Source organism: Carassius gibelio, chromosome A5, assembly GCF_023724105.1.
Source record: "Carassius gibelio isolate Cgi1373 ecotype wild population from Czech Republic chromosome A5, carGib1.2-hapl.c, whole genome shotgun sequence".
NCBI lineage: Eukaryota > Metazoa > Chordata > Actinopteri > Cypriniformes > Cyprinidae > Carassius > Carassius gibelio.
The window spans coordinates 27,921,205-27,945,680 of record NC_068375.1 but is presented as its reverse complement, the minus strand read 5'-3'; the positions used below and the strand labels follow the sequence as shown (position 1 = coordinate 27,945,680).

The following is a 24,476-nucleotide window of genomic DNA, read 5'->3' as shown; positions in this document are numbered from 1 at the left end:
CCAGTCAAATTTTGCCACGTTGTTTACAGGTAAAGGACAAAATGAGGGGTTTATAAAGTCGATGCCTTCTAGAAAACAGACAATGATACAACATTCATCAAGAGTGATTTCTAAGTGACTGCTGAGCTCTGAAAATGACTAAAGACGTTTCCATTATAGAGTCTGTTCAAACTCTCAGGTTCGTTTAATCTGATGTAGATAAAAGTTTTAGGCGTGTCACCCGAGTCATTAATTCAGTAGCCCAGGATCACACAAAGAGATTAATCCCATGATGTACTCTTTGTCATTCATGATTAGTTTAATTCATTTGCATTGAGTGGTTTGATAGCAGACGCCACAAAGAACCCCGATTAGCATTGGGTATCTTAAGAGTCTACAAAGTTGCCAAGTAACCAGACATGAAAGTAAAGCGCATTGTAAAATATACTGTATGATAGTGACCCAAATGTTTCTTACCATACATCATCAACTTCTATCAAGCAGAGAAAAGGACAGTCCAACTTTTTTCAAAAGGTTTTTACAGTCATTTTTCAGTAGTTTTTTTTTTTGTTTTTATAAAATCCCGATGCTAATAGTACACTTCCTGTGCAAAGAACTATATTTATAAGACAAGACTAGTAGATTTTCAATGGCTTTATTTGAAAAAAATAATACACAACACTCACATTTGCTTCCTTCCTGCTTTTTATATCATGTACAGTATTACAAAAACACTACAAACCACAGAAAGGTTTACAGACATCCGGCCTTTTTCAGAAACATGAGTTTAGCGTGACACTTCTCGCCACAAGATTCTCGAGCTTCTGCTTTGAGGCACAGAATAGAGATTTTGTTAAAGTTAACTTGAATGACGTTCAGAAGGCAATTCACAGGCTTCGAAAATACGATGATTAAAAATTTAAATAACAGCTAAGCAGTACTTATTAAAAACACAATTACCAAGAAAAAAAATGAACACATAGATATCAACAGTGCCAAGTTATGAATTTGAAATTGGTTAGAAATATTTAAAGATTACTGAGTGTTCGTCACCAAATTTGTAAATAATACTACAGCTGGATGGTCTTGGAAATATTTAATCTCAAATGTCTTATTCAGCCATTAATACCATAATGTGTCCAGAGAAATAGTTAGTTGTCACTTTACTGGAGTCGGACCGGTGCCAGCTCACACTTCTGAGACATGTGTGAGTATCGAAATTCACAACACATGGCAAACAAGTAAACTAAAAGTGTTAAAACATGAAATCTTTGTTTTGTTTTGATGTTAAAGAGAAAAATGATAAGGTTTCACAAACACTAGTAGCTGCCGAGTCTTCAGCTCAGAGTGGAGACCAAACCACAAGTGAGTATTTGTTTATGCATCAGTTGTTTTCAAATGAAGAAGTACTCAAAGTACTCTTCAGTTTACAAATATATCACTTTTCTAAGTCAGCAATACAAATTCACTTTTTTATTTGGGCAGTTGGTACCAAAATAAATGGCTTTCTCTTGTACAATTAAATTTAATCAAGTATCGATATACTGAAATCTACAAAAATATTATTTGGTTGTTTCCCAGACACTGCCCCACTTGCAGGGCTGATGGGATACCAGAGGGTGTGCCGCAGATCAGCCTGTGGTGAGATCATTGTGAAGACACACCAAAGTCTCAGCGATTTCACCCAGCTCGTCTTGTAACTCTGTGAAAGAGGGTCTTCGGAAAGCCTCTATCTGTACAAGAAACAACAAAAGTCAATGGTAACATGTTACTTCCCTTTCCAAAGGGTTTGTTCATTTTTAGGCAGAACTGAAAGAGGAAATGTGTGTCCATTTCATATCCCAAAAGGTAACAAGGTCACTTACCAGACAGCAGCTGGCTGCCAGCTCCAAAAGACGCTGAGGACACCCACTGACCATTTTCCTGAATGCTGACACGTCCAGACCATAGTCCTGCAACACCCACAACCATAAACGCATACAGGGACAGTATATAATCATTTGATTCTGATACCGCATGTTATATTTTCAAAAGCGTCAATCATTCTATTTATATTCACCTGTGTTCTTGGAAGGATTTCTGGGTCTGCTGGGACCCTAGCCAGAATTTCACACAAAACAATTCCAAAAGAGAACACATCCACCTAGCGTTACATAAAGCAAAATCAGTAGGTGAGAACTAGAAAATGCTTTAGAACATCGCGTTCATAAGAGCACAATGGCGTAGAGTCGTTACCTTGCGGTCGTATGGCTCCCCGCGCAGCATCTCAGGGGCCATCCAGAAAGCAGAGCCCACAAGTGAAAGCTTTCGGTCCTTTGCAGGAAGTTCAACCACCTCTCGAGCCAAACCAAAATCAGTGACCAGAGCTTCTCTGCCTCTCGCTGTCACCCTTATTAGACAGTTCTTTAGGAGACACAAACAGGTTTAGATGCAAAATAAGTATTTTAGTTTCTGTGCACTATTACTATTAGTTAAGTCTCAGTATAATTTGGTCAAAAAGAGTAAAAACAGTAATCTTGTGAAATATTATTACAGCCATTACTCCAGTCTTGTCAACTTTTTAAATAACGAGGTCATAATTTATTTAAATATATCAGATATAGACATTAAAACAACATTAAATGTAACATTTTCACACAAGCATCTCGTGAATGTGTTTTTCGTTTCTACCAAAAGGGGGAGGCATATACTAACAAAGTTAATACAATCGCCCACAAAAACTCTTACAAAGCCTTTTCGAAATTTGAATTCATTGTCTAGTACCAAATAACATCTCCATACGGAAGACAATTACATTGAAGTTTCTAAATAAGCAAACCACTAAAGTTTGAAGCTGTGCTCACTGGCTTGTTTGTGGAGTTTTTGTGTGAAGGTAAACTGGAAAATAAGCTTAATGGCATCTAAATGCAATGCAGATAAAGACAAATGTTACATACAAGCAAAAATAAGATATTTGACTGCCTTTTTTGTGGTTCATTATCTGTAGCCTTCTGAGAGTAATGTGCCTGGTGGCTGAAGCAGAACTCCCAGGCTCAAATGAAAGCTCCATCTCCGTTTAATGAATTATTCAGCTGACCCTGTACCTCGCCAAAAGGGTCTGAACCGCCTACAGTTCCTCTCCTCCATCTCTGTCAACCCAGGGGTACCAGTATGCAATGTTATACATCGCTTTCAGGTTGAATGGTCCCTAGTGATGACATGTCACGCTAGGAACATGCAGTTTAGTATTACAATTCAGTTTAAAGAAAAATTATTGAGGGCGTAATACAAATGGTCTGTTATTTTAGAAGAAAGTCAGATGAGGAGTCATCGAGGCTGACCGGAGTATGGGGAATCCAGGTACAACAGAGATGTTACATAAGACCAGTGGGACTCTTGGAGCAAAAAGTGCTGATGGATACAACAGTAAATAGAGTTCAATCTGGATTGAATTAAAAACCTCAGCTAAGCCTCCATCCAAAAAGCTGACCTATAATTATAGGATATGCATATGCCAAGTGTTGCAACACCCTCTGGCTGTGCAGCTAATGGGTGGGTAAAAAAAAACAAACAAAAAAAAAAACATTGAGGTTGTTCGATTCCATATGATGGGAGAAAATAAAGTCATTGGGGAATTCTATTAATAAAATTATAATAATTTGAATAATGTATTTCTAGCAATTATTTATATATATAAATATAATATGAAAATGACCTCAAATAAAGAAAAATAAAAATTTTTTTAACTCCAGCTACATGCCAAGTCTCAATTTCATTAAGTTTAACCTAATATACCAAAATGACTATTCAAACAGATAATATAACAATTTATACTTTTATTGAAATGTTATTATTTTTTCTTAATTCAATTATTAAAATAACTGCTGACAAACCATAATGAAGTTATGTGAAATTATGTGTGTGTGTATATATATATATAATTATATAAAAAAATATTTATATTTTTTACAGATTTTAGACATACAGAGATAAACATTAAACATTACATTAAATGCTTTAATCATACTGTAGGAGATGTTATATCGTGTAGTTCTGTGACTCTTCAGTATATGAACCCTTTAACTGCCTCTAAATTAATGTTCCAAATATTAGTACTTAAAACAATAAACTTTGATAGCTTCTATTTTCTGACACAACTTCCCACATTCATACCAACTTCTTTGTTAAATGCTAACTTGCAGCACAGTGGAAACCAATCTATGGTCCCATTAACTGATGTGCTTGACGTCATGGTTGTGTAAATCGTGTGGCTGGCATTTTTGTTTGCTCATTGTTCATATCTGAATGGCTGACAAACAAGCAGTGGCACAGAGACTAAAAATTAAAAGGGGTATAGGATCTACGGGCCTATACATTGTTTGTGCATTTCACATTTTCAAATGAGATAGGACGGGTTGGGGAGAGAGTGTGTATGTATTTAATAAGTGACAGACTGAGAAAGACAGAGTGGGAGGAGTTTATTACCATCACAATGGACTGGCCTTGTTGCCTCGCTCCTCACCCCAGGTGTGATGAGCACTTGTGTGAATCCTGGCAACCAATGACACACTCACGCAAGCATCTATGTCTGTATTTCTCAGGGGAGAGTTCTACATAAGACTAGGCAACCATTGTCTAATATCTGATGATTGCTCAGAGGAACTGTATATAAACCATTTCACACTGCACTTCTAAAGCGTTTCTCAGTTGGTCACAAAAGACGAGTGGGACTGAGAGTCCTACTGTACCTTAGAGTTCAGATCTCTGTGGTAGATGTTCTTGTAGTGGAGGTAAATCATTCCTCTGGTGATGTCTGACGCCAGGTCTACTTTCTCCCTCCAGCATAGAGGCACATCTTTCCTGGCCAACAGCTCCTCTAAACATCCTCCACTAACATACTGTCCAGACAAACACAGTCCATGAGAGAAAGAAACAAACATACACTTTCACTTTTATTGTTATTGTTAGGTGCAGAGCTTAGCAATAAGGATCTCTCTGGGGCAAATGAAATGAAATAAGAACACTTTACAATATGGACCCATTTGTTAACATTATAGATGCATTAGATAAGATACAATGAGCATTATATAAGAAGGTTTTTATTAATCTTTGTTAATGTTACTGAAAATCTAATTGTTCATGTTAGTTCACAATGCATTAACTAATGCTAGCGTTTGATTTTAATAATGAATTAGCAAATGCTGAAATTAACATTCACTAATATTAATAAATGCTGTAGAATTATTATTTATGGTCAGTTCTTTAACTAATGTAGTTAACTAATGAAAACCTATTGTAAAGTGTTACAAAAAAATTAATAAATAAAAACAACATAACACTGGTATAAGCTTATTGTTCACTCTTTGGCAGATGAAACAGCTGTTTTTTAAATTTATTCAAATTCATTTCTCCAAATGATTTTAGGTAGTCGAATTAATATATATATATATATATATATATATATATATATATATATATATATATATATATATATATATATATATATATATATATATATATATATATATATACTGTTGTATTATGTAACTACATGAACATGCAGTATACAAAATCTTAAAAGGAAAGCAGAAAAAAATCCTTATTGTTGAGCCCATCAAATTGTACAGTTTCAAAGCGTCACATGTTATTTAAAAAAAAAAATCTAATTGTACAATATAATCTAATGCATATAATAAACTCAAATTGCAGAAAACAAACAACAACTTGATTTTGAGGTTGAGAAAAGGGGAGATCTCACCTCCAGAATTGGGTACAACTTGTCCTCTTTGACACAAATACCCAGATACCTGGAAAACGAGATGTGGGAGGTTATGATCCATTCCCTAAATCTGCCTAAATACAGTCCAAAGCCCATCATTTGTCAAATACACAATTGAACAAAATAATTGTTGGTTACAGAAAAATAAGATGTTCAGATGATGTTCAGGCTTTTAATTGTTTAACTATTTTTTTAAAACTAACATAACTAATAACATTAGAGAACCATGAATGAGTGAAGCAGTGGATATGGGTAAACGTTATAGGTCACTGTGTCAATGGTGACCTCGGGTAGTATCTGTCACATTCAGTAGTTCTGTTCATGGGTTAACATGGGAATCATCTGTAATGGGGTGATGACTGCTGGCAGTAACTGGAAAGTTGTGATAAATAAACACTGCACATTCAGTTTTGTATTTGATTGCTTAGACAAACACACGTCATAGTGCAAGATTAACAGCAGTATAAGAGCTCTGTGCTGGAAAAGGCTAAGTGTGACTTGTAACCTGTAGCAGTCTTGTCACGATCCATCAAAATCCAGTATGTACATCTCTACAAGCATTTGGAAACACATACTACTCTTTCTTCATTATTACTGTTTAACTGGTTTTGAATACTAGTAAGGGCAAAAAACCTCTGAAATAACACAAATGGAAGTTTGGAAATGACCAAAAATAAAAAATATCTCATATTGTATCATCTTCATAGTAGCCTATATTTGTCTAGATAACCAGCTTCATGAGGTGCATTCTGGGATACATTTTAAACACTATCAGACAATTCTGTGATCAAATTCACTAATATCAATGAACAACAACAACAAGTTTTGCAGAGAAACTGAAACTAATTGCAAACATTAAAAAAAAAATGTAAAAAAATACAATGCTTTTGGTTAAAAGGTTTTGAACAGATTCAGTCTGATGTGTCCACACTTTTGACTGGTAGTGTAAAGAGAGTATACGTATAAGCCTTCATGAGAATGGAATGTGTAATAAATAAAAACATAAAATAATTTAAATGAGTTAACATAGCGGGTTACCTCACTATGTTGGGGTGTGAGAGTTTCTGCAGAAGGCTGATTTCTCGTACAATGCTGTCCTGATCAACATCATTCTTATAGATCTTTACTACCATAACCTTCAGTGTGGTATTGTGGGTTACCTGAAAATAAATCCAATAAAATGAAAAAACAATTAGAGAAGAAGGCAATGAATCCTAAAGTGATATTAAAACATTCCTTTCTCTCTCTAAAGTACAGTCAAATAAAAAAAACCTTCCATGTTGATACACAGGAAGGGACAGACTGCTGGAATGGTTGAGCTGCAATCATCAGTTATGTAATTTACACAACAGGGACTCCCCAGGAGCACATTAATGGGTGTAGTGTAATGTGGCACAAGGGCCACCTCAATCTGGGCTTAGCTCTAAAATATGTCCCAATTAGTAGGACTACAATACTGCACTGTATGAGTGCCATTAAGACATCACTCACTCACACACACCGGGAGACCTTCTACAGAACAATAGGTGATGAAAAATCCTTTTCCATTTAGACTGAATTTGTCACACTGCTTCATTTTTTCTATATGATAGATTTTACTATAAAACTTTTTTTGATATAATTAAGCAAAAATATTATTTAATAAAATATTTTATTGTGAAAGTAACAAAATAAATCAATATTCACATGAAGTCAACATTTTAGACTGCTTTATTTGTTGTGAGAACATTTTCCAACAGCCAATGTGTTAAAGCAACAAGGAGGAAAAATCTGTCAAAATCTCTTAGCACTTACTGTACATATATTATTAAATGCATATTTAGAATAAATATTATTACTTACAGATTCAAGTCATCAGATTCAAGATATGTTGAGTGTTACCTTGTAAACTTTTGAGAAGAAACCACTGCCGATCAGCTCATGTGTGAAGTTCTCCCAGAATTCTAGCTTGCGGACGGCTGTGCGTAGCCTCTGCCAGCGGTCCACATGGCAGTATGTATCAGAAGACTCTCTATACAGCGTCGGGCTGGTGGACTCAGACGATACGTCCACCTCACACATCTTAGAGATCTCCACTGAGAACCGAACAAACAAAGAGTTGAGAAAAACACCAAAGCTTTCCACAAGAAGTGTTTTAAACAATTCGGAGTTAGAATATGATGTTAAAAAGTTACAGCAATGACAGAAACACACTTTAATAATCATTTAAATCAAATTATTTGTAAAATCAATTATAAAATATTGATCAAGCACAAAACTTTAAACATTAGTAGCTGGTTTCCGAAGGAAGCAGTGTTTATATGAAGCGAAGCTCACAATAATAATTTTCATTTTAACAGCCTGATGCAGTCGGTAGCATGGCTTTTGAACAACGCAATAATCATTTGTGACCACCTCCATGTGTCAGTGGATCAGCAACAGCTAGTGAGGCTAGGAAAGTTCTCATCCAGCATCCATATGATCAGCACTGGTGCCCCCCAGGGTTGCGTTCTCTCCCCACTGCTCTTCTTCCTCTACACCAACAACTGCACTGCATAAGACCCCTCTGTCAAGCTCCAGAAGTTTGTAGATGACTCCACACTCCCCTCACTCAACATCATGAGCAGCACTGTACCAACAGTGGAGTTATTAAGGTTCCCGGGTACCACCATCTCTCAGGACCTGAAGTGGGAGTTTCACATAGACTGAGACACAGCAGAGGCTTGTACTTACTTCATCAGCTGAGGAAGTTCAATTTTCCACAGGAGCTGCTGATACAATTCTACTCTGCAGTCACTGAATCCATCTGCACTTCTGGTTCACTGGTACAACCCTCCTAACTCTCAAAGAACTGCACTCATCCAGAGTGAGTAAAACAGCTGGTCTCACACCCAGGCCACTTCCTCTTTGAAGTGTTGCTGTCTGGCCAGAACTACAGAGCACTGAGCACCATACGGCCAGGCATAAGAACAGTTTCTTCCCTCAGACAATCCATCTCATGAACAGTTAACTTGGCAATAAACATGTAAAACCCAACAGTATTTATAAATTTATTTATTTAACACACTATACTGTACTTATTATTTATATGTTCTTTTTCAAAAGAACATTTATTTTTACATAACACACCTGTACATGCAAATTCCATCTTTTGTGTATTTTGCATATAGTTTATCTTAAAAAATTAGTTGAATATTGCCATTTCCTATTACTTATTCTATGTGTCTTTCACTGTCATTCTGTTTGTGCTGTGGAAGCTTCTGTCCCTATAATAAATTCCTCATATGTGTAAACATACCTGGCAGTAAAGCTCTTTCTGATTCTGAATATACTACGAATGAAACCAGTTACAAATTTATTTAAAATATGTGATGACAAGTCGGTTGAGATGTTACCGAATCGCCAGGGAAGTTTCACTTTCACTTTCAATACTCTTGGGGTTGAAGTTTTATATGAATGTGTCTCTGAGGGAAACGGTCTTCAGAAAAGTTTAGATGGCATTTTCTTTTCATCTTGCCTCTGTAAAATGCATATTGAATAATGTTTATCTGCTTTGTTTACAGTGGCAACCAAGGAAACACTACATTGCTGCTGCTCCATAAGCGCCACCTACTGTCAGAATGCATTTGTGTTTTCATTCAGCATCTGCTGGTTTTGTTTCATTCAGATGTTTCTATGTACTATATTTAGTTTCACACAGCTAAAGTCAGCCTATTATGTTTTTGCTTCAGATTTCAAAATTACAGTATGCAATCCAATTTAAATCAAAAAATGCTCTTGCTGCATCTTTGCGTGAATCATGATTAAAATGCAGTGTTTTTCTCTAATTTTAAATGAAAAGAGCACAGGCAAATATTTTGTTTATATGAAGAGATTTATTTTATTTACTAAGTATTATTAAGTATTATTTATTTAATTTGTTTTACATTTTCAGTTTAGTTTAGTTATGTGACATATTTCAATTTCACAAAGAAATGTGAATCATTTTGTTTGAGAAATAATAAAAGGACAACTTTTCATTTATACTTTATCTTAAATCTCCTTTTGTTAAAAAAACTAATTGTGAGAAAATCATATTGTGAAGTCAGTATTGTGTAGCGCATTGCATCATGAGTTTATTGAATTGTTACATCCCTAATATACACTAGTAGTACAGTTTAAATGTGTGGGGTTTTAAAGACATTAATGCATTTATTTACCAAGACAGCAATAAATTGATCAAAGGTAAAGACATTTATAATGTTTCATGTAAACATTTTTCTAAATGCCCTTTTTTTGAACTCTCTATTCATCAAAGAATCCTGAAAAAATACTGTATAGTAAATTTCACCAAAAATATTAAGAAACAAAACTGATAATAATAAGATGTTTCCTGAACACCAAAACAGCATAAGGTATTAGAATGAATTCATGCCATTTTAAATATAAAAAAAAAACTGTTATTTTGAATATATTTCACAGTATTACTGTCTTTTTGGTTTTTACTGTATTTTGATCAAATAAATAAAGCCTTGATGAGCACAGGAGACGTCTTTCGAAAACATTTTAAAATCTTACCAACCACAATCATTTGAACAGCAGTGTACTTGTGTATACGGTGGTGTCTGAAATCTAAATTCACACAGGATATTTGCAACATTTTATAAACACTGTCAAACAATACTGTGGTTTTCTTGTGAGGCTGAGCAGTAAGTTGAAAAACTTCACAAATTCAGCCTCTGAAAAAGAAAAAAATAGAGCAGAAAAAAATAGACCATAGAGCATAACTCTACTAAAACAGTAATCTTTTAACTTTATGTGATGTGTCATCACTGTGTAATATCCAATAATCCACAATCTACTGTCAGTTTACACTTTGTCTACGTAGATTCTGGAGTCTAGACCCTAGTTTGCAACTTAATGCATCAGTTTTTTCATGTTTGGGAGACACAGAATAAAGCAGGGCATTGAAGTCAATTGGGACTATCATCACTGGCCAAAGATGCTAACAGGGAACAGCACAGAGTGGCACCCTTACACAACCCGCTTTCACTGAATTGGGAAACATCTAACAGTATTCATCATGGGTAGAGTGGACACATGCACACACATCTTTGTGTTTCCAGCAGCAGACGCACAATCTGAGCCCTTTCAGTTTTAAAACCTCACTAAAAAGCAAAAATGCTTAGAATGCAATCCTGACAGGACTCTGTTTCACTCAGTCTTTTTCATCTAGTGTTTTCTGTATTTATATCTAGAACGATAAATAAAATATAACACAAGGAACCTCCAAAAGTCAAAAATGTATTCGAGCATGCTTACAGAGTAGAGTAATAACTTTCAGAACAACATTTGACCTCCATTGAAGCTTAAGTACATGATACATTTTGAAAAACAATAATACTAAATAATAAAAACAGAACTTTGGCATGTTCTGGTTATTGCACCAAGGTGCAAAATTATGCACAATCCTACAACATGCTGATTTACAAGAAGAAAAAACCATGCTGGCCATCAGAGCTGACGTCTCAACTAGATATCAAGCATGCAAGCTGATTTAGTTTTAGACAAAACCACAAGTTAACACTGCAGTGTTAAAAATCACCAATGCAATGGGACCTCCCACTTACTCTCAGAGGAAACATCTACCTGTGGCAGCGGACATCTGGCACTGTAGAGAAGACTGAGGGTTTGTCAAATATGCAGGTCAAAAGGAGACAGTGACTTTTTAAGTTACACAGTGCGCAACACGTCAGAGGATGCCATCATGAGGCTACAAGCCGACTTCACACGTACACAAGAGGAAACCAACCCTCAACTTTTACAGGAAGCCTGGCATCGGTATGCAGAACTAATAAGTTAAGTAGAAAATATATATTACACTAAAATACTATAGATCATTTTTAATAAAAAAATAAAATACAAAATAATAATAATAAAAGTATTAATATATTAATACTTAATACTTAGTATAAATATATTAATATATTAAGTATTAATTATTAATTAATAATAATAAAAATAATATTGCATTTTATTATTATTGCATATTACTTCAATATGCAATAATATATATATATATATATATTCATGACACTTTAAACCACCAAATAAAATTCACTTATTTTCTTTCTAGTAAATTAACTACAAAACCGCTGCTTCAGATCTTGTATAAGCACAAATATGAGAATTGTTTTTATCTAAAATGCATGATAATGCAGCAAGTGAATGCATTGAGTTAATTCACATTATTTATTAGCCTAATGACTCTCCTCTGCAAGGGTCACAGATCTGTTCTTTGCATCAGGTAAACACTCATAGTTGATGTGACTCACTGATTATGCTGTGAATGTCATCAGTTTGCATTAGCGACCCATCAGCCTGCGCCATCTAGAGTTTCATGACAGAACTTTCTATTTTGTTGCTAAGACACTTCTTATTTTCAATTAAAGTTTTTTTCTAACATTTTTATTTTATTTAATACAAAAGAACAAACAATGAAACGGTGATAGAATGAGGCCAGAACATGTTCAAGTCATGAAATTCACACCACCACACTATGAGCATCTACGCACAACATGCATTTGTTGTTGTTTTTTTGCATTGTTTTTATCCACATCCTAACAAGTTATCTCTCTCTCTCTCCGCACATGGTTTCTCATGTGGCTGCTGGGATAAGTGTGAACTGCAGGGGTAGAAGCTGTAGTCTGCTCCGAACTGGATCTGTTAGAGAGAGAGCTTTGGCATGGCACCAGAGATCTCCCCCTCACATTCTCTCCCACTCTCCTTCTCCACACAGAACAACATTCAGCAACAGTGGCATACCACACATTAAAATGTCTTGCTGAAGTCTTTCTCTTTTCAATCTCTTGCTCGTCTTTACATTTTGAACTGGTCAAATTCACATGCGTGCATGCACAAACTCAATTTTCTTAAGTAATTTAGCTGTGATGAGTAGTTGTAATGAGTTTGTTAAGACTGGAGACTACCTGTCTGGGAAAAATCGATCAAAGGAACAGCAGGATAAATCAGGTTTTCTAACAATGACTCTGCAGAGACTGCTTTGTCACAATGATTTGCTGCTTAATATGCTTTAACTGCAAACAGTGACGGTATAAGCATGATCCAGTGAAATGTTTATCTATGTATCAGATATTCTGAATCCTTAAAATTAGATCCTGTATATTGAACAGTACTGTTATATGATATATATACACTATTGTTCAACAGTTTGGAGTTTTTTTTTAAGGCTCTTATGCTCATTAAGTCTACATTTATTTGATCAAAAACAATAATATTTGGAAATATTACAATTTAAAACACCTGTTTTCTATTGAAATATATTTTAAAATGGAATTTATTACTATGATGAAAGCTGTATTTTCAGCATTCATTACTCCAGCGTCACATGATCTGTTAGAAATCATTATCATATGCTGATCTGGTGCTTGGGAAATTAAAATCATTAATTGTTATTTTTTTAGTATTTTTAATGTTGAACACATTAAAAATATTTTTGAGGAAACCATTTTTTTTTTCAAGATTTTTTGATAAATAGAAAGTTCAAAAGTAAAGGTCTTTATCTGTCGCAATTTAATGCACCCATGCTAAATAAAAGTATCATTTTGTTTAAAAAAAAAAAAAAAAGAAAGATATTTGAACAAGAATATATGTGTAATGGCTGCTGTTGCATTTTAAAATCAACCACTGCATATCCGGTTTGTAATCGAACACCGCTTTTATTTTATCAGAAGGAATCAGTCACTAATCAGATATTTCTTATGCCATGCATGCAACTGAACTCCAAGCACATCTCAAAGTTTGATCAACAAACATCAGGCACTTCCTGAAATCATCTCAACTTTTTCTTTTTATATCCACCCTTATATCTGACTAATGACACTACATTTTTGTGTTTCACAAGTCTGTGCTCAACAAGCATCAACATCTACAGTATGATGCACTTGTGAAATAGTATAAAGACAAATAAGACAGTACATGTGGAAAAAGGAAGTACTTTTGAGGCTATTATTTTTAGAAAGTCCTGTGCTGTTTTATATAAGAGAGACAGGACTGGGCCGTGTCTTTTGGAAGGAGATGGAGGGAGGAAAGCTATGTTTTCCGGTCTCACACCAAAGGGCAGGGGGTTTTTCAACTACGTCAACACGAGGGAACAGACTGAACGACATACACACTCATGGACAATAAATTGTGGACTAATATCCATCAAGAGGAAAGAGAACAGAATACCAGAAACGATAATCATATTTAACTATGGACTCTGTATGGGACAAACTAAAAACTACTTACATTTTCCATTATTTAAGACCTTTCCTGAGACAACATCAAAACGCTAAATAGGTAATGAGAACCTTGACCACAAGATCCACAAGATCAAGAGCAAATCACGATAGATGATCTATGAACATCCATTCTTCATGATTCTCTACATGACATGCTCAGTGTGAACCCACTAACTTATTCCAAGCCATACTGAGTCTAAAAGGTCTAAAACCTCTCTAATGAGCCAGACATCCCTTATTCAATCTAATATCAACACAGAAAACATGTTCTTCATTACACATGCAGGTGTATAGCAGCATGCCTTTATGGAAAACTAGCTGTTTCACGTAATCGCAAAACATTGATTAATTACTAAGCATTGCTACTTACTGCACTGGTTTAATACGTTATTCATGTGCATCTTGAGGTGGGTGAAGGGGCGGTCTGCCTGAGCTCACAACACAGATAAGCTGGGATGAGCCTATATGACAGATGCTATGAGGGAAAAGGACACACATAGAAACAACCATGAACAGAGACACAAACACTGAGCTGTAACACAATTTGCAAACACTTAAAGACAGCACACTGAACCGATAAAGTGTAAAAAAAAATGGCATGCACGCTGGGAGGAGAGAGAGAGCGCTCTGAAATAGTTTATATCTGTAGCACAAAACTGTCACAGCACACTGTCAGTAAAAATCGTATGAGAACATGAAAATGACGAGTGGGCGAGTGGGTGGATGGATAGAGCAAGATGCGGTTAGTAAGCAGATTTTTTTTAAACATTAAATTCGCACGTGTAATTTACAATTACTTCAGAGTAACAAACAAAAGTATTAGAACATAATTAAGATGCATAAAAACCTAGCAAAAAAAAAAATCGCTTACTCACAGCTTACTCAATCGCTTTCTTCACCTCCGCTGCTGACTGATTTGTTCAGCGATCAAATATAATTGACTACAAACCTGTTCTATGCTACAAACACCCAAACAAGTTCTGGTCGGAGACAAGCCGCCCAGCAAACACAGAACGTTGTGAGGACGTCGCCAGTTAGTCGTCATTTGGTCAGCGCGACATTACTTTATGGCAACGTTGTGAGGACGTCGTGGTAAAGTTCCATTTTTTTTTAATCTTGGCTAACTTCCCAGAAACGTCGTGGGCACGTACTCAAAAGACGTCGCTACAACGTCCCCAATGGGACTAACTAGCGATGTCTTTTGAGTCAGCTGGTCAGCTGGTCTTCAGATAACTTTTAATATTATTGCACTAGATACCATTTGAACAGCATATTATTTGGGAAATATACAAAAAAATTAATCAAGCATGTTAAAATAATTATATATATATATATATATATATATATATATATATATATATATATATATATATATATATATATATATATATATATATATATATATATGCCATCAGTTTAAGAATAATAAAATAAACAATTTACTCAGCAAATGGTGATAATGTTTGTTAATGAAAGAGAGTACGGGACAAATTAACATTTAAACCTTAAACTAGCAGCGCACGTCACTTTCTGAGTGAAGTGCGCGACGTGCGCGTGCCCGTCATTTTGTAACGGTCAACTTCCAGCGGACGGACACGGAGGAAAGGTAAGTCCTATAAATCTACTTTTATTCATAGATTTTAACTTGATATAACGTTAAATGCCATCAAAGAGGAGTAGTGTTTTGTATTTTTGTAGGTTTTCTCTTTCAATTTAATAAATAAATGCTCCGTTTGGTTAATTAGCTCAAAAGCAGTCTCAGAGGTGGTCTAAGGTAACGGTAACTGTTAAAATCGAATTTAACCTTACCTGTTTTAAATTATTTGAAATTTATCACTATAAACTATACAGTGTTAACTTTCTAATAATTAAATTTTTAACCGTAGTAACGTTAATTAGCAGGGTATATACAGCAATCCTTAAGTTAAATTTACTACTTTTTAATACCTTTTTTACTACCTTCAGAATATTTTTTAAAACCATCACGACACTGAATTGCAAGTGTTAATCAGCGACCTTTCTATTATTTACACAGATTTTGACATATATAACATACAAAAAAGAATAGATTTAGAGTAAATAACTTCGTAAATAAAACTTAGTAAATAAAATAAAACAAACTACATAAAATTTGCAATGGAGAGAATGTATAGTTCTAGCACACTGGCTGGCATTCATTGCAAGTTGATGCATTACAAACGGGCATCTTCTATGAACTGTTGCGGATTCACAAACTGCGCCACGAATTTGCGGCAGTGGTAGTGGAGGTGCAGCTGCGCAGACAGCTGAGATTGGTAGAATTAACTGCTCTCTCCGAGCACGCAATCCATTTTTATGTTTAGTGGATTGCATATGCGACCGAAGTGCGTTAGCTCCCATCCAGTTGACATTGATGTTTTTTTTACACACCGAACAATAAGCCTTCCTGTTAGTGTTGTCACGGTACCAAAATTTCAATATTCGGTACCGATAGCCGTGAAAATCCACGGTTCTCTGTACCAATTTCGGTACCAAAGCAAAACTCAAAAATATGCTAATTAAAAAAAATTACTTTTTACTTTTTACACTAAAAATAAAACCAATGCCATTCTTTATACTTATTGTGTTTAAAGTTTTTCTACAAGTTATATAATTATGAAAAACAGTAAACAAGTTTCACCCAAATTTAATTTGTCTTTTAATTTATGAAATTTAAACATTTTATTTTTGGTAAATAAAGGGGATTTGCTATTAAAATTAAAACATGGAAGAAATATTGTGATTTATTTCTTCAAAAAATAATTTTTTTTTTAAATTTTTTTCAACAGTAGTAGCAGTATCACATACATTTTACTAAATAATAGTTAATTTCTAGCACAATGCCCTTATGTAAAAATTTACTTTTAGGCCTAATGAATGCATATTTGTCATTTTAACTGAACTCAAGACTGGTGGTGATGCTTAAGATATTTTTGGTTATTGAGGGTTTCTGTAACAAAATAGTAATAGATCAAATTAATTATTATTAAAAGATAATACTACTACTAATTCTACTATCATACTAATGTATATACAATGCACTATGAATTGATGAGCTGCTGGGTTCATGAATATTAATCACGTTGTAAGCGTTCGGTCAAACTGATTTGCTGAAATCAAAACAGGGACGGTACTAAATCAGCACCAGCCAATGAAATTGCCATTTGCGCATTAGCTCCACCCACTACCAGAGAAACCGGTATGTCTTCTGCTTGTTCGAAAATGAATATGAATAATTCTAAATGAACTCCGTTATTTTGACAGGAGAAGACAACAAAGAATAGTTTACATATAGCGTGTCGATTCAGCATGGTAAGGCTCGCTCTCTCTTTGCATGTGTGAGAAACAGCGCTATCAGTAAATCTATTAGAAAACTTGCATTTGCCCATGAAGACGACGATGACTGTCCAGTCTTTGAAGATATGCCTTGAAGCAAGTCTAAAATAAAACGGAAGCCAGCCACTTCTGTTGAGCGCGCAGTGTTCTGAGATGATGCCGAACGACCACTGAATATGACGTCAGCATCAAACATACGTTGAGACGGAGACGAAAGATCTTTGATTATCTGCCCAGATATGCTAAAGCCCATATTTAAACGAACTAACGCGAACGCAGATAGAATTTCAATCAGAATAGGACACCTGATAGTCTGGAAAAAATAATACCTAATTTGGAAAAAAATAATACCTCTGAGACCACATTTAACACTTTTAATGGCCTTAAATTTGACTATTTTGATTTATCACTTTTTAATACTTTTTAAAACCCCGCGGACACCCTGAATTAGTTTGTTTGAATACGTTACCTGCTGCTCGAGCTTGATGATGCTCATGCTATCCATGCTGTGAACTTGAATATAATCCGATATAACGTTAAATATAAAGGTTAACGTTAATTAGACCGAGGCTGCCGAAATCAAGTTCAGTGTAACGTTATGTGGGATTAATAATTTCCCCTTTTCTCCCTCAAGTGGCAGGCTTGTAAATTCTGTCATCTGTTCATTATTGGTGTTGATGGTGTTTTTCACATGCATGCTTTTTAATGCTAGTTTAAGTCTCAAATTGATCTGATACTTTCGTTTCACAAAAAGTAAACAAATTGTTCACTTTCTTAGGGCCTGACAACCACCAGTTGAGTCCATGATTCAGTGAGTTCCTTATAAGGAAATATATTTGTTAACACCTAGTAATTTAAATGTATTATTTATTGCTTTAAAATGAACACATATATTGATCATCAGGGGAAGAGACAGTCTGGGCAGCAGACTGTTATAGGACCAGTTCAAGAACTGGTACTAATTTGGTTCCTGACTTGTTCCGTACTGAAAACATTTACATAAGGTACAGGATCAATAGTGCTGCTATCAGTATTCTTGTAACATTGATTCATTACCCTTTAGACACAACCACATATCCTCCAAATCATCTCTGCGTGGATGGCAGCAAGGATCCAGGATCAAGAGATCATTCTTCATGGAGACTGTTCCACAGGAAGCAGTTTATCCTGGGTGAAAAACTAAACCTGGTTGTTTCAGCATCACTCAGGCAAGCCTAAATACTTTTAAATTGATTTCAGTTGGTTATATGTTTCAGGTCATCCTGACCATTCTGCTGTTCTGGATGTAAGGCCGTGCTGGAACTACATTTCTCGTTGTTGAAAGATTTGTGCAGCGGTATCCAGACATATAACGCCCCATCACACGGGGCGTCAACGCCTCTCGTTTACTTTTAAATGAAGTGACGTCAAGGATGGTGAAATTAATTCTAGAAATGAATTCTAAATAGAAGTTGAAGACTTTTCAAGCACCAATGCAGCCGTCCTCCAGTCAGAACATCTTATGCAAATACCCAAGCGCAGACGCAAGCCAATCAAGTGCATGCAATACCAGAAAACTAATGTGATTGGCTGTCACTATGAGAAGAGACAGTAATTCTGATCCGATATCAGTGTCGTTTTTTGCAAAAAAAATTTTTAAATCAATGTAGAATTTTCTATACTTCTGTGTAGGGATGTCAATTTTCAATCATTTCCATGATCGATCGTCGTTTAAATTAACAATCAAATAATCGATTAATCTGTAACCTTAATGCTGCAAAGTCTATTGCAGTAACACCCAGTCACTGGTATGACAGGATGTGCAAAAGTGTGTGTGTGTGTGTGGGTGTGTGTGTGTGTGTGTATATATATATATATATATATATATATATATATATATTATATATATATATATAACTGTAAAATATATATTTTACAGTAAAGACCAAAAGTTTGGACACCTTCTCATTCAAAGAGTTTTCTTTATTTTCATGACTATGAAAATTGTAGAGTCACACTGAAGGCATTGACCTGGCCTCCACAGTCACCGGACCTGAACCCAATCGAGATGGTTTAGGGGTGAGCTGGACCGCAGACAGAAGGCAAAAGGGCCAACAAGTGCTAAGCATCTCTCGGGGAACTCCTTCAAGACTGTTGGAAGAACATTTCAGGTGACTACCTCTTGAAGCTCATCAAGAGAATGCCAAGAGTGTGCAAAGCAGTAATCAAAGCAAAAGGTGGCTACTTTCAAGAACCTACAATATGACATATTTTCAGTTGTTTCACACTTTTTTGTTATGTATATAATTCCACATTTGTTAATTCATAGTTTTGATGCCTTCAGTGTGAATCTACAATTTTCATAGTCATGAAAATAAAGAAAACTCTTTAAATGAGAAGGTGTGTCCAAACCTTTGGTCTCAAACTGATATATATATATACACACACACACACACACACACATATATATATATATATATATATATATATATTAGACAGTTTCATCGGATGCACGCGCCTGGACCTAAGTTAACCTCCGGTCTGTGTTGTGTATATCGGTCTGGCTGCAGTGCCTTCTACAAACGCAGTTAAAGAAGTCAATGTGATGAGTAGACTGAAGTTGGGCTCAGGTGGTTGTGCTGTGGGATGTGTTCCCATACATTTATTTATTTTTGGAGACTCGCCACAATTTTAAAACTGATCGATTTTCAAAAAGGCTTTGTTGAATAAACATGAGTAACGTTACGTACTGCACGTTTAATAATTCCTAACATTTATATGTTTAAATATCAAAACGAGGCACAGGTGTTTTTATATCGCTGTATTTCTGAAGGAAGACTTGCATGTTATATGCCTGATAAAGCAGCGTGTGAGCGTAGCTCTTCTTTGTTTACAGCTGTTACTGGAGAAACCTCTATTTCTCGCACTTTATGTCTATGCTTTAAAACATCTCCTGCTGGCAAAGAATGAATTTGCATTTTCATCAAGTCCGCCTGATCCACGCAGCAAACATATTTTGTTTGTTATCAAAAAATATCTACTCTTTTAAAATACATTTCTTTTAAATTTATAGCACAGTAATGAAGGCAGCAACATGTGGTAGATGGGACAGAACAAGAATCTATCATTGTGCTAATGTATTATAATACGAAAGGGAATGGCTCCTATACAGCGTGCATCGCGTAAACACAACCAGTGCGCAGAATGATGCACTTGAAGCAACACAGAGTCACAGCGTGTAGCATTACTCACAGAAATGTTCAAAACACCAAAGGAAGAGATATTGTTGTGTATTATATGTGTGCAATATTTTGAGCCTTTTCTTTTAACAGTTTTAAATATCAGTTATTGTGCGCTCTTGAAGAGAGTTTCATTGTTTTGACTGTAGTAACTATGATGGGATGAAACACTAATCTGCCAATTCAATACTATCCCGATACTTGTGTGCCGATTCAATATATATTTATAATTATATATATTTATAATTTAGCATTGTGATTATAGTTATATAACTATTGCAATTCGTGACTTATCCAAATTGTCTGTAAAATGATGTTTGTTTCTGTAGATTTGAGGGAAAGATTAAAAACAAGGAGGTCTGGGAACGACTGAAGGGATCTGACAGCAGTGCGGGAAGGAAGTAATCACCAGAATGTAAGTTCTTTGAGAATGTGTGCATTATTACAAGTTGAGTTTTCATTTAAATGTGGCAATGTACACAGCTGGTCATAGTTTTAAATATATTTTAATAGTATAATTTATTTCTATAATGCACAGCTATATTTTCAGCATTAATTACTCCAGTCTTCAGTGTCACATGATCTTCAGAAATCATTCTAATATGATGATTTACTGCTCAATAAATTTTTCTGATTATTATCAGTGTCGGAAACAGTTGTGCTGCCCAAACATTTTGTCTACACTACAGTTATATTTATTTATTATTTATTTTATTTATTTATTTTATTTGGGGGGGGGTTGGCTAATAGCAAGATTGCATAAAATTGAAGACCAGTGGTAGAGAAGACTTTTGTAATTTTACAAAAGATTACCTTTTTTTCAATGTTTTGAACTTTGTGTTTTATAAAATAATAATGAAGAAAAAATTCAACTTTCCAGAAATGCTAAGTTTTCTTCCCCATCATTTCTAATATGGGGTGCGCTTCCCTAAAACCAACTTTGTTCAAAAAGTTCCTTTGTTACCAATAGAGTTCAGTGGAACTAAGGACCGCAGTAAGCTAACTGCAGATGTGATTTACATCATTCATGTACGTCATGAGCAGATGTACACTTTGATCTTAGCGGCAATAATGCGATTGGATGCATGTAAATGCACTGATTTGTGATAATCAGCAATGTTTCCCGATCAGCATATCAGTATATGAAAAAGATCATGTGACACTGAAGACTGGAGTAAAGTTACTGAAAAATTCAGCTTTGCCTCATAATTATTTCAATAAATATGTTTAAGTATATTCAAAAAAAGAGTATGAAAACTGTTATTTCTTTCATTCTGTTTTTTTTTTTTTTTTTTTTTTTTTTTACAATTTAAATTTTTTTTTTTATCAAATTAATCTAGCCTTGGTGAGCAGAAGAGACTTCTCTTGAAAACCATAAAGAAAAGATTCCAGATTTTTGACTGGTTGTGAACATACATGAGCAACATTAACAAGGTGATCCTCCCTTTCAGCTCAGAGAAGGATGTTGACAGCAGGCCCAGGATGAAGAAGAGGAGGAAGAACACGTTTAACAATTTTCTATAAGCTTGCCATGTGTTATAATAAAAACAATGAACATGGCTACAATAATATGCTAAATGTTATTAAAAGATTTCAGTTTGCAAGAAGTCTGAGTGTCTGACTCTACACTAGAGGAACTCTTTCCTGAAGAAGATCAGGTGCTGAGAAGAAGCCTTGTTCTACAGCACAACACTGCATCAAGCCTCCTGTCCTTCCCTCAGAAGAGCCTGTCTTCTGCTGCTGGGGTAAGAAACACCCTCTTCCTCTTCTCTATCAGCTGTCCTGCACCTAACTCTGCCTCCTCAGCACTGTCTGAAAGAGTCATCTCCACAGTCAGTAATCAGAGATCACAGATTCTTCTGAGAAAGTCGATATGCTCATTTTCTTAAAAAACTTAGTTTTTTCGGGTGGGACAAATAATACAGGAGAGATTCTAGAAATCTCTATATTGTTCATTTTTCATATCTTTACGCTTTATGAATGTTTTTCTTCTGAGAAGCTCAAAAATTATGGTTCTTTGGTAATTGCTTTATTGTTTAGTTTTATCCTCTGATAGTGAGCACAGAGCCCTGATCATGACATGCAAGAAAAAGAAAGAAATCATGTCCATGATTTACGAATTCGTTCCCTCTATGTACTAAAACGTGCACGATTACTTTTACATTTCATTGATTTGCTAAATCGTATGCACAATTTACTAATTCGTTCTCTTGATGTATAAATAGTGTACACGTTTTAGCAAATCGAGGGAATGAAATAGAAAATCGTGCGCATGAATTAGCCTAAATTCTTTTCTGCATGTTGTGTAATTAAAGCACATCACCATCAGACATTTATACCAGGAGCCTCATATATGACGCTCACAGTTTTACTTTGTGTAGTATCTCTGTGCAGTATCTGCTGAATTGTTTCATATCTATTAATCATGTATTTTTTGTTGCACTAAATTGTTGTATCAATAAGTTTACTGATAATTATTTTTAATTTTCACTAATAACGTCATTAACCATCTCCCCTTCTTTAAGACAAAAATGTTCTATTGTTTATATTGTGTAATCTATGAATTGATGTGTTTAGTTTTCTGTGCTCATAACTTAGTAACATTTTGCATGTTTAAAGAACAGGTGCGATGTTCAAAATGTTTTGGCTTCGTATTTGTACAAAGTAGTGCTGAATAAATATTGATTTGTGAATGAATGCAGCGTGTTTTTGTCTATTTTATATTAGAATGTAATGTTTTTGTATTTGTTTGCATTGCATGTATGTAATTAATGTATTAACTATGAATCCCCTATAATTAGATTACAATTAGATTTCATAAGGTTTATTTTTTGCACCAGAGATGGATTGAGTGTATTAGTTCTTTATGTATTTCAAGGTAATGGTGAGGTGAAAATATGAATTACCAATATGATCCTGTAATGTCACGTCCTCATAACGTGCCAGTTTGGTCGTCAGGACATACTCATCACGTTCCAGCGACGTTCCACTATAACGTCGCCACGACGGATATGGGAATCACAAAGTTACGTCACTGGAACGTTATGTGGTACGTCGCTGAGACCAATATGGTATTTTATAGGAACGTCCTCATAACGTGACAGTTTGGTCGTTGGGATGTACTCATCACGTTCCAGCGACGTTCCACTATAACGTCGCCACGACGGATATGGAAATCACAAAGTTACGTCACTGGAACGTTATGTGGTACGTCGCTGAGACCAATATGGTATTTTATAGGAACGTCCTCATAACGTGACAGTTTGGTCGTTGGGATGTACTCATCACGTTCCAGCGACGTTCCACTATAACGTCGCCACGACGGATATGGGAATCACAAAGTTACGTCACTGGAACGTTATATGGTACGTCGCTGCGACCAATATGGTACTTTACAGTAACGTTCTCATAACGTGCCAGTTTGGTCGCTGGGACGTACTCCTCGCGTTCCAGCGACGTTCCACCATAACGTCGCCACGACGGATATGGGAATCACAAAGTTACGTCGCTGGAACGTTATTTGGGATGTCGCTGCAACGAATATGGTCTGGTCCAGTTACGTCGTCACAACGTAACTGTGTTAGCTGGGCGGTGGCATCGCTTCTTGGAAGGACTCCATTTACCAATCACTCAGCCTCACATATAACGAAACCGACCTCCGTCAGACTGACGGCTTCTCGTTAGTTTAAAGCGGTCCATCCTAGATAAGAAATACATGTTTAATGGGCTGTGTGTAGTGGGAGCCAGATGCCATGACGTCATAATAGTTAAGTTCAGCCCCACCCACCTGTAGGTCCATGCGTGGTTCAAGAGCAGTGAGTTGCTTACTCCGGTGGGGATTTTGATTTAGGGACTAGATTCTTTTGAATCTTTGACCAAATAAATTCGTGTTGTGGCCATTTGGGT

At 35.4% G+C, this 24,476-nt stretch overlaps 1 protein-coding gene and 1 long non-coding RNA gene across 8 annotated transcripts; one reads left to right on the top strand and one right to left on the bottom strand.

The window, feature by feature from the left end:
- Positions 1-618: 618 nt before the first annotated feature.
- On the bottom strand, positions 619-24,331 carry LOC128009329 (dual specificity testis-specific protein kinase 2-like). Of its 7 annotated transcripts, XM_052592944.1 has the most exons (11): positions 24,162-24,331; positions 14,948-14,996; positions 14,369-14,473; positions 7,619-7,812; positions 6,776-6,897; positions 5,717-5,765; positions 4,707-4,856; positions 2,215-2,382; positions 2,039-2,122; positions 1,845-1,931; positions 619-1,712 (listed from the first exon to the last, which is right to left on the bottom strand). In XM_052592944.1, the coding sequence occupies exons 3-11, from the start codon at positions 14,397-14,399 to the stop codon at positions 1,611-1,613; spliced, it is 987 nt and encodes a 328-aa protein (XP_052448904.1). In that variant the 5' UTR covers positions 14,400-14,473; positions 14,948-14,996; positions 24,162-24,331; the 3' UTR covers positions 619-1,610. The 7 variants fall into 7 exon arrangements, with proteins under 7 accessions (XP_052448904.1, XP_052448903.1, XP_052448908.1 ...); XM_052592943.1 differs by lacking the exon at positions 24,162-24,331 and having other exon boundaries at positions 14,874-14,998; XM_052592948.1 differs by lacking the exons at positions 14,369-14,473; positions 24,162-24,331 and having other exon boundaries at positions 14,874-15,001.
- Positions 20,716-23,267, top strand: LOC128009433 (uncharacterized). The gene is made up of 2 exons (XR_008181150.1): positions 20,716-20,985; positions 22,022-23,267. It is a non-coding gene; the product is annotated as an uncharacterized LOC128009433 (long non-coding RNA).
- Positions 24,332-24,476: the final 145 nt, after the last annotated feature.

Bases quoted from the DNA above. Each gene is read 5' to 3' on its own strand.
- LOC128009329 (XM_052592944.1), bottom strand. From the start codon at position 14,399: ATGCACATGAATAACGTATTAAACCAGTGCA. The intron at 5,766-6,775 runs GTAACCCGCTAT...CTCGTTTTCCAG, and splicing joins TCACACCCCAACATAGTGAG to GTATCTGGGTATTTGTGTCA. The intron at 2,383-4,706 runs GTACAGTAGGAC...TGTCTCCTAAAG, and splicing joins ACAGAGATCTGAACTCTAAG to AACTGTCTAATAAGGGTGAC.